This window comes from Manacus candei, unplaced genomic scaffold (assembly GCF_025592945.1).
Source record: "Manacus candei isolate 608988 ecotype Guabito, Panama unplaced genomic scaffold, ASM2559294v1 h1tg000051l, whole genome shotgun sequence".
In the NCBI taxonomy this organism is placed as follows: Eukaryota; Metazoa; Chordata; class Aves; order Passeriformes; family Pipridae; genus Manacus; species Manacus candei.
The window spans coordinates 5,368,766-5,381,205 of NW_026138099.1; the positions used below are offsets into that span (position 1 = coordinate 5,368,766).

The window sequence follows — 12,440 nt, forward strand, 5'->3', positions numbered from 1 at the left end:
CTCCTATATGGTCTGCAAAGTACTATCTTCAGAAAAAAACCCAGTATTTTTCTTAACTTAAACACCTTTTAAGAAGCAAACTCACTTTTCAATCAACAGCTTTTTGTGTTCCCTTTTGAAAAAAGCCAGTTCATTCCACACCATGTCAGGATCCTCTTGACAAAGCTGACAGGAGTCTGCATGCTGGTATCTGCTTTTACTATTTTCAAGTCTGTTTATGAAAAAAACAGCTTGTTTGTTTTCAAATACCTACATGTTTTGCTTTCCGAAAATACAAATTTTCAATTACATCATCTACTGAATCTACATTTTGCATGAAGTATACATTTTATGAGGCACAAAACCTTAACTGTGGTAATACAGAGAAGTCCAATAGCATAGTTTCAGACAGATGTTGTGCTAGTATGACACCATGCGTCTCAACCTACATGTGGCAGAACATTCTATCAACATTACTTAAAACAAAAGTATGAGAAAGCAGAAGTTGAAACCATCACATAATCTCTTGAAAAAAAATGGAGAGCCACCAGCTCCCCTAATGCCCTGGGAAACCAATCTGGAACTTGCACTAATGCCTACTCTAAATCAAAGTACTGTCCTACAGATCAATGGAAGAATAAACTGTCTACGGACAAGATGACGTATAAGGAAAAAGCATATTGAATTTAAAAGCACAGAAAAATAAATTTAAAATATTTAACAGTTTTTCTGTCGTTAAAATATTTTTATGTATTTTAATAATGCAAAAGCTAAAAATTGTATTAAAAATTCTTTGTGAAATCAATTTAAAACTCTCTGCAATCTGAATTCACACTGGGCATAGAATAAAGTCTTAGAGAATGTGATAACCTCCTAAGGACCCCATCATCTTTGCAGTCATGTACATCAGTGCAAGTTTTATGTACACTGACAGGTGGATTAGGTCCCATCAGCTGCCATCTTGATAACAGATACTAATCTAAGACAAATAAGGAGAATAGGGTCCTCCATCACTTATAAAGGATCAGAAGTGCCACATAAGGACCTGATACTGAGTTCTTAATGCACAACTTACATTACAGCAGCACTATATAACAGTCTTATTGCTACAGACTGTTTTTATTTGAGCCTCAGCTACTTTCCTTTGTTTAAGCGTACTAAAAAGGAAAACCAAACCTCTTCTAGTGTGGCTTCATATAATTCTACTATGATGACAACAATTAAAAAACCCTGCTATTTTCCGCTTATCTTAAATATATATGAAGAATCAGATGAATGAAGATTTAACATTACATTTTACCCAATACCTACTTTTCCCAAATTCCTGTCATATCACAAGCTAGTTTTATTTATTTTAAACAGAAACAGAAGTCACTTTTGTCTCTCTTTCCTGTTCTTTTTTTTTTCATTTATCTTTTAAAAGCTATCAGAACCAGAACACTCAGTGCTTCACTGTATATCAAGTCTGATTTTACTGTCTTTATCTAGGTTGAATTTTTTTATCTTTTCAGTCTTGGCCTCTCAGTGGACAATGAATGCCTATTAAGCTATAGACAAAGGATTAAATAATTTCATTGAATATAGTAACTATCATCCTGTAGTCACTTCCAGATTGCACTGAATTAAAAACAATGAGCTAGAGGAAAAAAATCATCCATGTTTTTCCTAAATAAGAAGCACCTTTTCATTATAATTTAGACAAATTTATTTGTAATTATGCTTGGATTTTTAAAAAAAATCTTTCTGTGCTATCACGAATGGTGTAGCAGTTTTATACTTTACCATTATTTTCATCCACACTTTTTTGTCTTTTTAAAAGACAAACTGTTCTTAAGTAAATGCCACAGTATTTCAAAGCAATGCAAATCTACTCATATAGGCCAGAGCATTACTTATATATGAGGGATAGTTTATCAGTAGGACTCTGACCAGCTACCAGTTTTGCAGCATTTTTTCTGACTCTCTTTTTGTTCAGAGAGCATTACAAAGTTTGTGTCAAGATTAGTCAGTATTGTTCTAATTGCAAAAAGAATTATTTTTAAGTAAAACGCATATGCGTTTGGTGAGCTGTAGGTGCATGCTGAAGTCCTGCTAAAGCTACAAGGAAATTACTTCCTTGAACCAGGTCCCAAAAGACGGGAGTGTCTGATAACTGAAGTGAAATGTTTTCATAACTTCAAATGCATTTTTTTACCAAAAATTCTAACTGACTGCTAAGGACTTAAAAAAAAAAAAAAAAAGAAGTTCTGAATAAAATTTTCACTGTTCTGTATAGAATTTAAGGGAGAATTATATGTAGAATGTTCATCATATAAATTTTTATGTAGTACAGTCATTACTCTTTCCATTAATAAAGATCTTTACTGCAATTTTTTTGTAAAATTATCAGGAATAATTGATTTTTAAATAATTTAACATATAAAACCAGCCTGTTTTCATTCACATATTATTTTTTTCCCTATTAGGAAGGAGATTTCAGGATTGGTTTCAGTTAATGTTAGAGAGGTTGTTATTTCTATATTTTTAATGAATGAAACTATATTTTAAAACCATTTGAAACATAATCAGCAATTGTTGTATTAAAGAAAATTAAAAACAGACACAGTCAACAAAATAATTGACTGGGGAATCACATAAACATAAGGAAGTAATCCTAGCAGACCTTTGTCCAGTACTCAGGCTCACCATGAGATCCTAAATAAAATAAGTCAAGGTGTCAGCTTGATACATTTCCTCTTGGTTTCAACTGCAATTCTTCTCATACAGGGATAAGCCATATATTCTGCTTTAACAAGGGATAAACTCTTGATCATAGTCATAGCACCTTCTTCCTTCAAATCAAATTCTCTTTTCAATACTTATATAATAGTTCTGTTCAGATTTCTCGTGTAAGAGAAATGTTTTTAATGAGCTATGTAACTTACCTGGTATCACCCTCTTCCCACTGCTTTAATTGTTCTTTTAGTGCTCTGTAGTTGGTTTGTAACATCTGCAGCCTTTCTTTGTGTTTTTCATAGGCTGCTCTTAGCTCATCAGTTTCTCGAGTCTGTATGAAACCAGAAAAATTGAATTAGAGTTAGTCAAAATGTAAGAGACTGTCATACAGACCACATGAAACAGAAGTTCTCTTTTAGCAACTATTAAGCAAATCAGAAATCTAAATAGAATGATCAGGAATTACAGTCTTTGAGATCAAAATTTTCTTATTACTACTTTGGAAAATTTTGCTAATTTGGCAAAATTAAATATTTTTTTCATTCTTCTGAGAAAATTAAAAAATTTACTACCAAAATGTCAGCTTTCACCTTGTGAATACATTGGCCTAATACATCTGAAAATATATAGACTGAAAAAGGATTGCTGGCACCATCTTTTTTTCAAATTACCTTTTTTTTTTCCCCCAATGGAAAACTGACTTTTGTATTTTCAAGGAAAATACTGGAACCCCTAAATTTAAAGGTTTCAGTATTTTTTCATATATTGTTTATATATATATATAAACCTGCAACTTCCAGATTTTGTCTTCTAGTAATGCAGCAAACAAGAAATAAAACCAATTTTTACAATAGCTTTTGTATAATCAAAACCATACCAAAAATGTACAGAACAATACACCTCAATATATATTACAGGACAACATCATCTAAGTTTAAAAGATTTTCCCAAATGACAGTACAGTGCTGTGAAAAAAAAATAAAAAGAATACCAAGAAGAAGTATTTCACAGTACCAAGCAAGTCAAACTCTGGCATATAGCAATAAAGAATTCATCAGACATTATCCTGTAGCAAAATTTGCACTCAGAGCTTCATTTCCACTTCAATAGGAGCTCTGCTTGTAGAGCAACTACATAACTAAGTAAATCACAATACTTTATCTGCAAGTATTTACTGCTTACATGCAAGGAGGGCTTTTCAGCACTAGCCAATAAATAAGACACACCAATAGCCAGAGTCTCAAGCAATAAAATCCCACTACAAAAAAATGGCAAGGGTTTCTAGAGTACTGCTAACTACAAAGTAGCTAGACTAAGCTTGGCTTCTAAAATGTAGCTCTGCTTTCACAATGCGTAAACTTGAAAGTTACCAGCTAGAATTTCAAATGTTACTACATACAAAATTCCAGAAGTTTTTTGGAAGTGACTCAGGCAACACAAAGAGATTTAGGAACAGAAGCATGTCCAAAGTGACATGACCAATTAACACTTTCTCAAAGTGGTGGTGGTAGTAGGTTTTTTTTCTGAAACAACCTGTAAACCAGACACATTTATAAATTTAGAATTGCTTAAAAAGTACTTTTGACTTTTTTTAAGTGGCTCATGTAAATACTACCATAATATTAAAACCAATCACACAAATAGCAAGATATAACTCAGACTAAGGACACAAAAACTATTACCATGCTGTGTTTCACATTGTAACAGGAAATTTTCATAAGAATCCAATTACAGATGTGTTTTCAAGAGAAGTTCATGAAACAATTGTTCCAACATTGTTTGATATTGCTAGTAAAAACTGATCAAGTCTGGCAAGGTACTGAAAAATAATGTCCAGCATAAATTCTAAGAAGCTTATTAGTGTCAATGCCCTTTCAGAGGTGCAACCAACTGTAGAATTTGGCCTTTCCTATTTATGAATCTACATTTTTCATTATTGCTTACCTGTTCTATTATCTGTTTTGTTACAATTATTCCCTTCCTTTATCACTTGCTCTGCTCTTGCAGAAATAGAAACTGGACAATTAACTGCTTTAATCACTGTCTTTATTGAATTAAGCACTTCAGGATTTTAAATATACACTGAAATTTCCAGAATTTGTTAGATATGTCTCTCTCTAATTGAATTATGCTATATTTATTAACTAAACTGTCTTATACACAGTTTTCTATATATTTACAGAAATGGACAGAACAACCATTTCTATCAGTGCTGGACCTCCAGATTATTCTCCAGCTCTTCACTGTCATTCTATAGTACTTCCTAAGCAATAATGAAAGACAATAAGAGAAAGTCCAATCTGCAAGAGGAAAAATCCAAATGCCTGTGAAAAAAAAGCCATTCTTTTCTGGCAGGCAGCTCAGATAAGCCAAAAGATTAGCAGTTAATTCAAAATTTTGTTGAACTTGACCTGTAACAACTTCTGTTATAGTAGAAAAGAAATTTTAAAAATTATGCTGATTCAGTTATTTGACTACTATTCTTAGGCTTACAAGAAGTGACATACCCAATCATTACCAAAATAGTTTATTCCACAAACAGTTATGTGAACAAGCCACAATACTAATAACAATCTATTTTTAGCATCTGAGCACCATACAAGAAATAGGACTACACGGGAAATCTGAGCTAAACATGAGTGTGGTCTTGCTCACATAAACAAATATTAAGGAGGGCCTAAAGAGAGACCTACATATCCTAGTTTTAATTATCTCCAAAATACTTAGAACTTAAATAGGATGAGAAAACTCAAAGGGAAGAGCTCTGCTTGCTTTTGAGAGCTTTCCGGTACAGCCAGGATTATCTACTCTGGGCTACGCCAGCGCTCACAGTTCTAAAAACATAATACGGGAGAAGATAACATATTCTTAGCTCATATCAAATACTTACTCTTGACAACAAAACTCTTACCTACTTCTGAAAGACTAAAAGTAGATTGATGTAGTTATGCTTTGGATCATTCTCAGTAGCAGCTTGATAATTCATTATTTAAAACCCAGTAAGTACTCTTATTTATTTTGACATTCTCTTCTGTAAACAACTGCACAATCAGGCATGCTCTGTTACTTTTTAGTATGTCCAGACACAAAGGCAATTCTGTATAAAAACTGTGGACACTCTGAATTTACATGATCATCCTGCTTATAAAAGCAACAAAGATAGTAACAGCTAACTTTTCTTGGTCAGAAATGAATCAGCTGAGGAGAACTGGAAAATCCTGTGAATAGGATCTTGTCCTTTTCTGCTCCTTTGCAATACTGACTGGGGCATTCCTGTTCCTGAAAACCCCATAAATAGAGCACTCTCTCTTTTTTTTTTTTAATTGTTACCAGTTTTTCAGAAAGACTAATGGATAAGGTCACAATTTCATCTTCTACACATGCATCATCAGTGTGTTTATCGATAGAGCAAGGATTTTTCTGAACAAAAATATTCCAAGTAATCATATAGTCAACACCCTGTCTGAGGAGGCAATAATGCAAGTGCCAGTTCTGAAAATGTTGCTCATATGCATTATTCTTAGCTGGAAAAAATTCCTAAGAGAAGGCTAATACCAAGAAATCACAAAACGCCAATAGAAATATTCTGACATTAATGTTATGACAGCTTAGTTCACTGCCATGCTGGCAGTAGCCTCACTGAATTCTGAATGCAGTGCCATAACATTTTAGTATGCTGACCTGAGCCTCTACAGTTTCTTTTCAAATAATTAAAGCATTCTGCAAAAGAAGACAAGAAGATTTTCAAGAGAAAATGCAAAGAGTTCATGTGTTCAGTTTCAAGGGGAGATATAAGACTTAGCCCTTCATGACATCATGGTTTAAAAGCTGTGATAGAGATCCCACACTTGCAACATAATAAACCTGCATAGATTCCTAAATTATATTTTAAGATGAAATAGAAGATAAGGCAGGATGGTGACTGGTACAAATTATGATATGAGGTTATGCAGAGAGAGTTCTTTCTCTTCTGAGTATCTACTCAGTATCTACTGAGAAAATCAGTGTTTCCCTTCACTCTTCTTTCCAGAAGAAAACACAGAGAGTGGAGCTCTCTATCATTTAAGGCAACAACCATACACACTGCTGTGTGAGCTTTGCTTCTAAGGGTGAACAGCTGTAGTCCACATGTCAGAATAATCTGTAGCATCAGCGTCTGGCAGGCCAAGTAAGAGTAACAAAAAGAAAGCCTCCCAAAGGCCAGTTCTCAACCTCAGATTTAGCTGGTGGGACATGCCTTAGATTTCTAAACAGAGAGGAAAAATGAAACAAAATTAATTTTCTGACTCCCAGAAACAAGACGACCTGTAAGACTGAATCCGTAGGCTAAATAATCTTTCCTATATTATTATAATAATCTTTCATATACTCTACATGTGTTAGGACACTGCACTGAACTCTCTCAAGTATACGGGGTGAGGACCTGTGGCATTTGTGCTAAAATATAATTCCCACTTACAGTTTTTCTAAAACTGACTTATCACATTGGTGTCTTTTTGCATGAGGCAGGAGCTTAAGGACTATGGTTGGTAGAGCTATCAAATTTTTTCACTTACCTGACATTTATCACAGTATGTTCAATATAAACAGTTCTGCTTTAGGCTACTGAAAACACCTTTCAAATTCTGTAACTTTGAACAAACATAAGCAACAAAAAAAGGAAGGGAGGAGAAGGAGGGGAGGGAGGAGAGGATGAATTTTAAATGTTTAAGAAAATATGACTTAGGGTTTGAGTTTTGTGTTCTGAGGTGCAATTTGAACCCAATAGTTTGTTCAAAAGGTACTGTATTTCTGAAGCAAAAAACCAAACCAACAAAAAAACTCCTACAAAAATCTATGAAACAGGGAGAAATTGTAATACATGCTCAATTAAGATATTCTACCAAGGGGTGGAGGAAGGAGGATTGTTTATTGGGGTTTTTTAACAGCATTTGTTAGAACAGCAACTTCTGAGCCATAACAGCTAATATTTCCAGGGGTAAATCTGTTTCAAGTAATTGACTAACATTTTAAAATACCGGCTTCACTATAAAGAAAAAAAATTTTGTACTTTCTGATTTACTTTACTTCTATATGAGTACAAGAATTTCTCAGAATATATATTCTCAGACACAAACTTTGAAAATGTATTTAACAAGTATGTGTTACTGATGACAGCTCAATTAAGCTTCTATAGGACTGCAGGATTACTCACACAGTAAAACAAAAAGGTAAACTAATGGAGAGTGCTCCCTTACGCTAATACAGAGTCCATAACAATATGTGTATTTTTAATTTTTAAAATGCCTGTTTATTTTGGAGTATCTTACTATGCAACCTTATAGCTAGCAGGTTTTGGTTTGGATTTTTTTAACATTCACCTTTAGCTGTAGCGTCTTCTCTAAGTTTTCAATCTTCCTTTCAGCTATTTTAAGCTTCCTTAGCTCCTCTGACTCTCTAAAAGAGCTCTTTGGGGACAGAGACCTTGAACGTTTCACAGGTGGTTCCTGGAGAATAAAACAAGGACATGGTTGAACTAGTTGGAACACCGGATTATGAAAGACGTGCAGAATTAAAGAAGAAGTAATTTTGAATACTAATAATGAATTTTAAAAAAAAAATCTGCATGGAATACCAGAGAAATAACAAGCAGAATTACCACAGCGCTACCACTAAAGGTTTCTCTGTGACTCGTTAATGAGAATATTCATTTACATTTACATTGTTTCTTTCAGAATAATGATGTCCCATTAGGGAAGACTAAAGGGTTATAGACTCAGAAATGCAAGAAACCTCATTACAAAGGAGGGGATAGAGGCTGGTCTAATTGCTCTATAAGGGTCCAAGGTTACACTTGATAGGACAACCAGAAACAAGAGGGAAAGGATTTTTTTCCCTTTGAAATAGTTTAACACACTGTGAAGTTGAAGGAACAATATGCTTGAGGAATATAAATACAACAGACAGTAGATCTTATACCATAATGACCATATGGTCATTAACTATAATGTGACTAACTAGAGACAAGAATATGTGTTTATATTATGTACAGCTTCATATAGCAATCTGGAGAAAGAGTATGTGAAAGTAACACTTAAACTGGGCAGCTTTCTTCATTCTATGTCATATGTCCTTATGGCAAAGAAAGAAAGACCTCATCAAATTAGACTTTCAGATTTTCTGAATAACTTTGGTTAAGAACAGAGAAATACTAACACACACTTAATATCAATAAGGTAAAATGTTAATATGTAAATACATAAAGTCAAACAAAAAATTTATGATTATTGTTGTTGCATTTTGCCACTTTCACTGTAAAATAACCGATATACAGCAAAAGGAATTCAGAATAAACTCTTCTTCAATACTGTATATGTCAACACTTCTACTCTTCCATTAAATTGATTTAACCTTAAATAATATCTTAACTAGCAGCTGGTGTTTTTTATTTTGTCCATTATTTTCCAGTATGATACATTTCCAAGATGCCATGGAACATACTTTTCACTTTAAATAGGATGGGTTTCCAAAAAGGAGAGAAAAAAAATCTATCATGAAATATCACAAAATAGTAATACCACACATTTTAAATTACGAATGTAAATATTGCCAAGGTGGTTTTGGGATACTTTTACTTCTGAAATGTGCATAAAAGAGATTTAAAAACCCCCAACAAACAACAATTTTTTTTAAAAAAGCATCATTACCCTCACTCTCACCAAAAACCCCCAAATAAAAAAAAAAAATACTAGGATCTACATATCAAGTTGGCACAGATTCTCCACAATAGGTTTTAAAAGTTTGTATCTAGTTTTACACAAGGGAGTGTAATTTCTTTATTTCTGACACAGTGATCAATTCATGACAAACACAGTAGTCTCATTTACATTACTCTGAGGAAGCAGACAATGACATTGGTGGTGGGTTAACCTTGGCAAAGGGTCAAACATCCACTCTACTGCTCACTCAATTTCCTTCCTCACTAGGATAGGAGGAGAAAATAGGGCAATAAAGCTTATGGGTTTACCATTCACCATCATGGGCAGACTCACCTTGGAGAAAATCAGTTTAAGTTATTGTCACTTAAAATAGATTTGGGTAGTAAGAAATAAAGAAAAAAATTAACCAACACTTTATCCCCCTCCCAGGAGGAGCTCCCAGCTCCCCACCCTCAACTTATTCCATCACTCCTAACTTCTTTATCTCCTTCTGAGCAGTGCAGAGAGAGGTTTAGTCAGTCCATAACACTTCCTCTGAGGCCATTCTTTCCTCCTTACTTTTCCCTGCTCCAGCATAAGGCCTCTCCATAGGCTAGGGTCCTTCAGGATAAACCTTATCAGAGTGGGTCTTCCATGGACCACAGTTTGTGTAAGAGGAACTTGTTCCAGTATGGACTCCCCCCCACAAGCTGCGGCCTCCATGATGGAATACCCATTCGCTGTGGGCTCCTCCACAAGCTTTAGTATGGGCATCTGCTCCATGGTGATCCCCTCAATGGGCTGCAGGGAAATACCAGCATGTGGAGCAACTTCTCCCTTTCCTCCTTCCCTGACCTTGGTGTTTGTAGGGCTGTTTCTCACCTTCTGTTCTTCACTCTACATTGCTTATGCAGCATTTTGTTCTTTCTTACACATATTTTCACAGAGGTGCCATCACATGCTCCTGAACAAATGTTGTAAATTATGTCTTTTTCCAAATATAGCCTACAGTACAGGATATTAAGAAAGAACATCATACATTTTTCAAAGAAAATGTTATGAGATAACAAATATGGGTAAACCAGAAGGTTTTCAGGGAAATGGACATGACGATTGACTCTTGTAAATGGACATGACGGTTGACTCCTGTAAATTATTTATATCATTCAGAATCATGTCCAAACTTGCAACCTTACTAAAGAAATCTCTTCCAAGTTTCCAATATTCTATTCAACCACAATAAAAAAAAATAGATGAGGAAGAGGTTGAACACACAAAAACCATCATGACCTCAGTTAATTTAATAGATCAGTTTAAGCCACAGAATTATTTATGGCTCTCTTTCATTTACTATAATTTATAGCTGCTACTGTTACTGATGCCTATATTTAAGAGTGAGACACCATGAAAGAGGCGATCCAACACCATACAAAGTCAAAAGTATAACCTTCAAAGGACATTTTTGTCATTCTTCCTAAAAAAACCCCACTTTGTCCTACCATAAAAATCAAGAATTTGGAAAAAAAATATTTTTCATTTATAAAATCATAATAATAACTATTTATATTTCTCTCATTTTCCTTCCAGGGAAAGATGGTCATTCTGATAAACACCACAAAATATCTGATAAATATTAATTTTAACAAACCTACAAAGAATTTATCCTTCAAATAGTTCATTTAATTAAGAATCCCTTATTCAGTATTTAATAAGGTAAAACCTTCTACTCCCAACAGCTATTTTAACAAGTCTTTGGCAGATAACACAAGAACCATTTAAACAAGCTTCCAGAATTATAAGCAGCGTCAACAGATATTAAAATTATTATCTAGACCCTTGAGCAAAAATGTTTGGCATCACCAGTCTGACTTAGACACAAGGCATTAAAACTACTGTACCACATGCTTTCTTTGCATCCTTACATTGTTGCTTTCCAGCATATCTGCAGTGCTCAAATTATGATCTGCTAGGTTAAAACCCGAGTTTTTCAATTTTTCCTGTAAAAGCTCTATTTCAGATTTTTGCACTGTAATAGGGTACTCTAGCTCACTTAAAATAGGCTGTTGAAATACTTAACAATAAGTTTAGGTATATTGGTAACAAAAAATTAGGAGCATAATGCACCATTTACATAAAACTGCCTAGAGAAACACAACATTAACAATATTACAGGAACATGCAAAATCTGTAAATAATTCTGCTTTTGTAAATGATTCATGATTCCATACTCAAACCAGACCTCAAAATAATAACTAAACATTTTCAAACCATGACCATATTTTCCACATCTAAATTTACATTCTTAAAAATGATTGTTTTATACAGCTGTTTCTTCTGCAGCAACTTATTCTACTATTTTGTACATCATAGTGCATCAAAATTTCTTGACAAAATGTTTTACCTCCTAAACTTGTTTCCTTAACAAAATATTTCACCTCCTAAACTTGTTTCTGGTGAAACATTTTCTGGTGAAATTTCAAGTTGGTAAGTATCACCAGCCTAACAAACACTGGTGGGGGGGAGAAAACCAAAAACCCTTAACTGCATATTCTGACAATAAATATATTCTTAGTTAAAAACTGCCCCAGAAAGATATCTTTTTAATGTCAATCTACAACACATATCTGCTATGTCCTTAAATTCGGCACAAATATTGAGGTCAAACTGAAGACTTACAGAAAAATAGATGGTAATTCTAGGTCACAGTGTTACTCAAAGCAGGTATGTCATTTCATTAAACCACTGAAATCCAGGATCCTTCCCAGCTATCAATCCATGCATAGCAATTCCTTGCCATAATACAACACTACTGCACACTGATCTACTTGGCCTAGTTACAAAACCTGTTCCGACAACTCACATTTCACTGGTACGAGCTACTATAAGTTATATCACTGGTGTCCGATAGCAGACATATGACCAAGAGTGGTCAAATTACCATGGCTTGATGACTGTCTCCTTGCCAGTAGAGTTTTTATGAACTGACTGCAATCACACCTCACTCTGTTACAACCACCCAACAATATGCCTGTTGTGTCAGTCTGTGGAAATCACAAAGTGAAATGCTTT

At 34.2% G+C, this 12,440-nt stretch overlaps 2 protein-coding genes across 13 annotated transcripts in view; one reads left to right on the forward strand and one right to left on the reverse strand.

The window, feature by feature from the left end:
- LOC127477273 (uncharacterized) overlaps window positions 1-12,440 on the forward strand; it is a 702,414-nt gene that overhangs the window by 204,838 nt on the left and 485,136 nt on the right. The window lies entirely within an intron of this gene.
- The window catches only part of CNTLN (centlein), a 263,978-nt gene that overhangs the window by 97,648 nt on the left and 153,890 nt on the right, over window positions 1-12,440 (reverse strand). For all 10 annotated transcript variants that reach the window (XM_051801353.1, XM_051801346.1, XM_051801345.1 and 7 more), the window contains 3 exons: window positions 8,055-8,180; window positions 2,904-3,025; window positions 86-211 (listed from right to left, as the gene is read on the reverse strand). In XM_051801353.1, coding sequence (XP_051657313.1) covers window positions 86-211; window positions 2,904-3,025; window positions 8,055-8,180 — 374 coding nt within the window. The remainder of the gene's footprint in view (window positions 1-85; window positions 212-2,903; window positions 3,026-8,054; window positions 8,181-12,440) is intronic.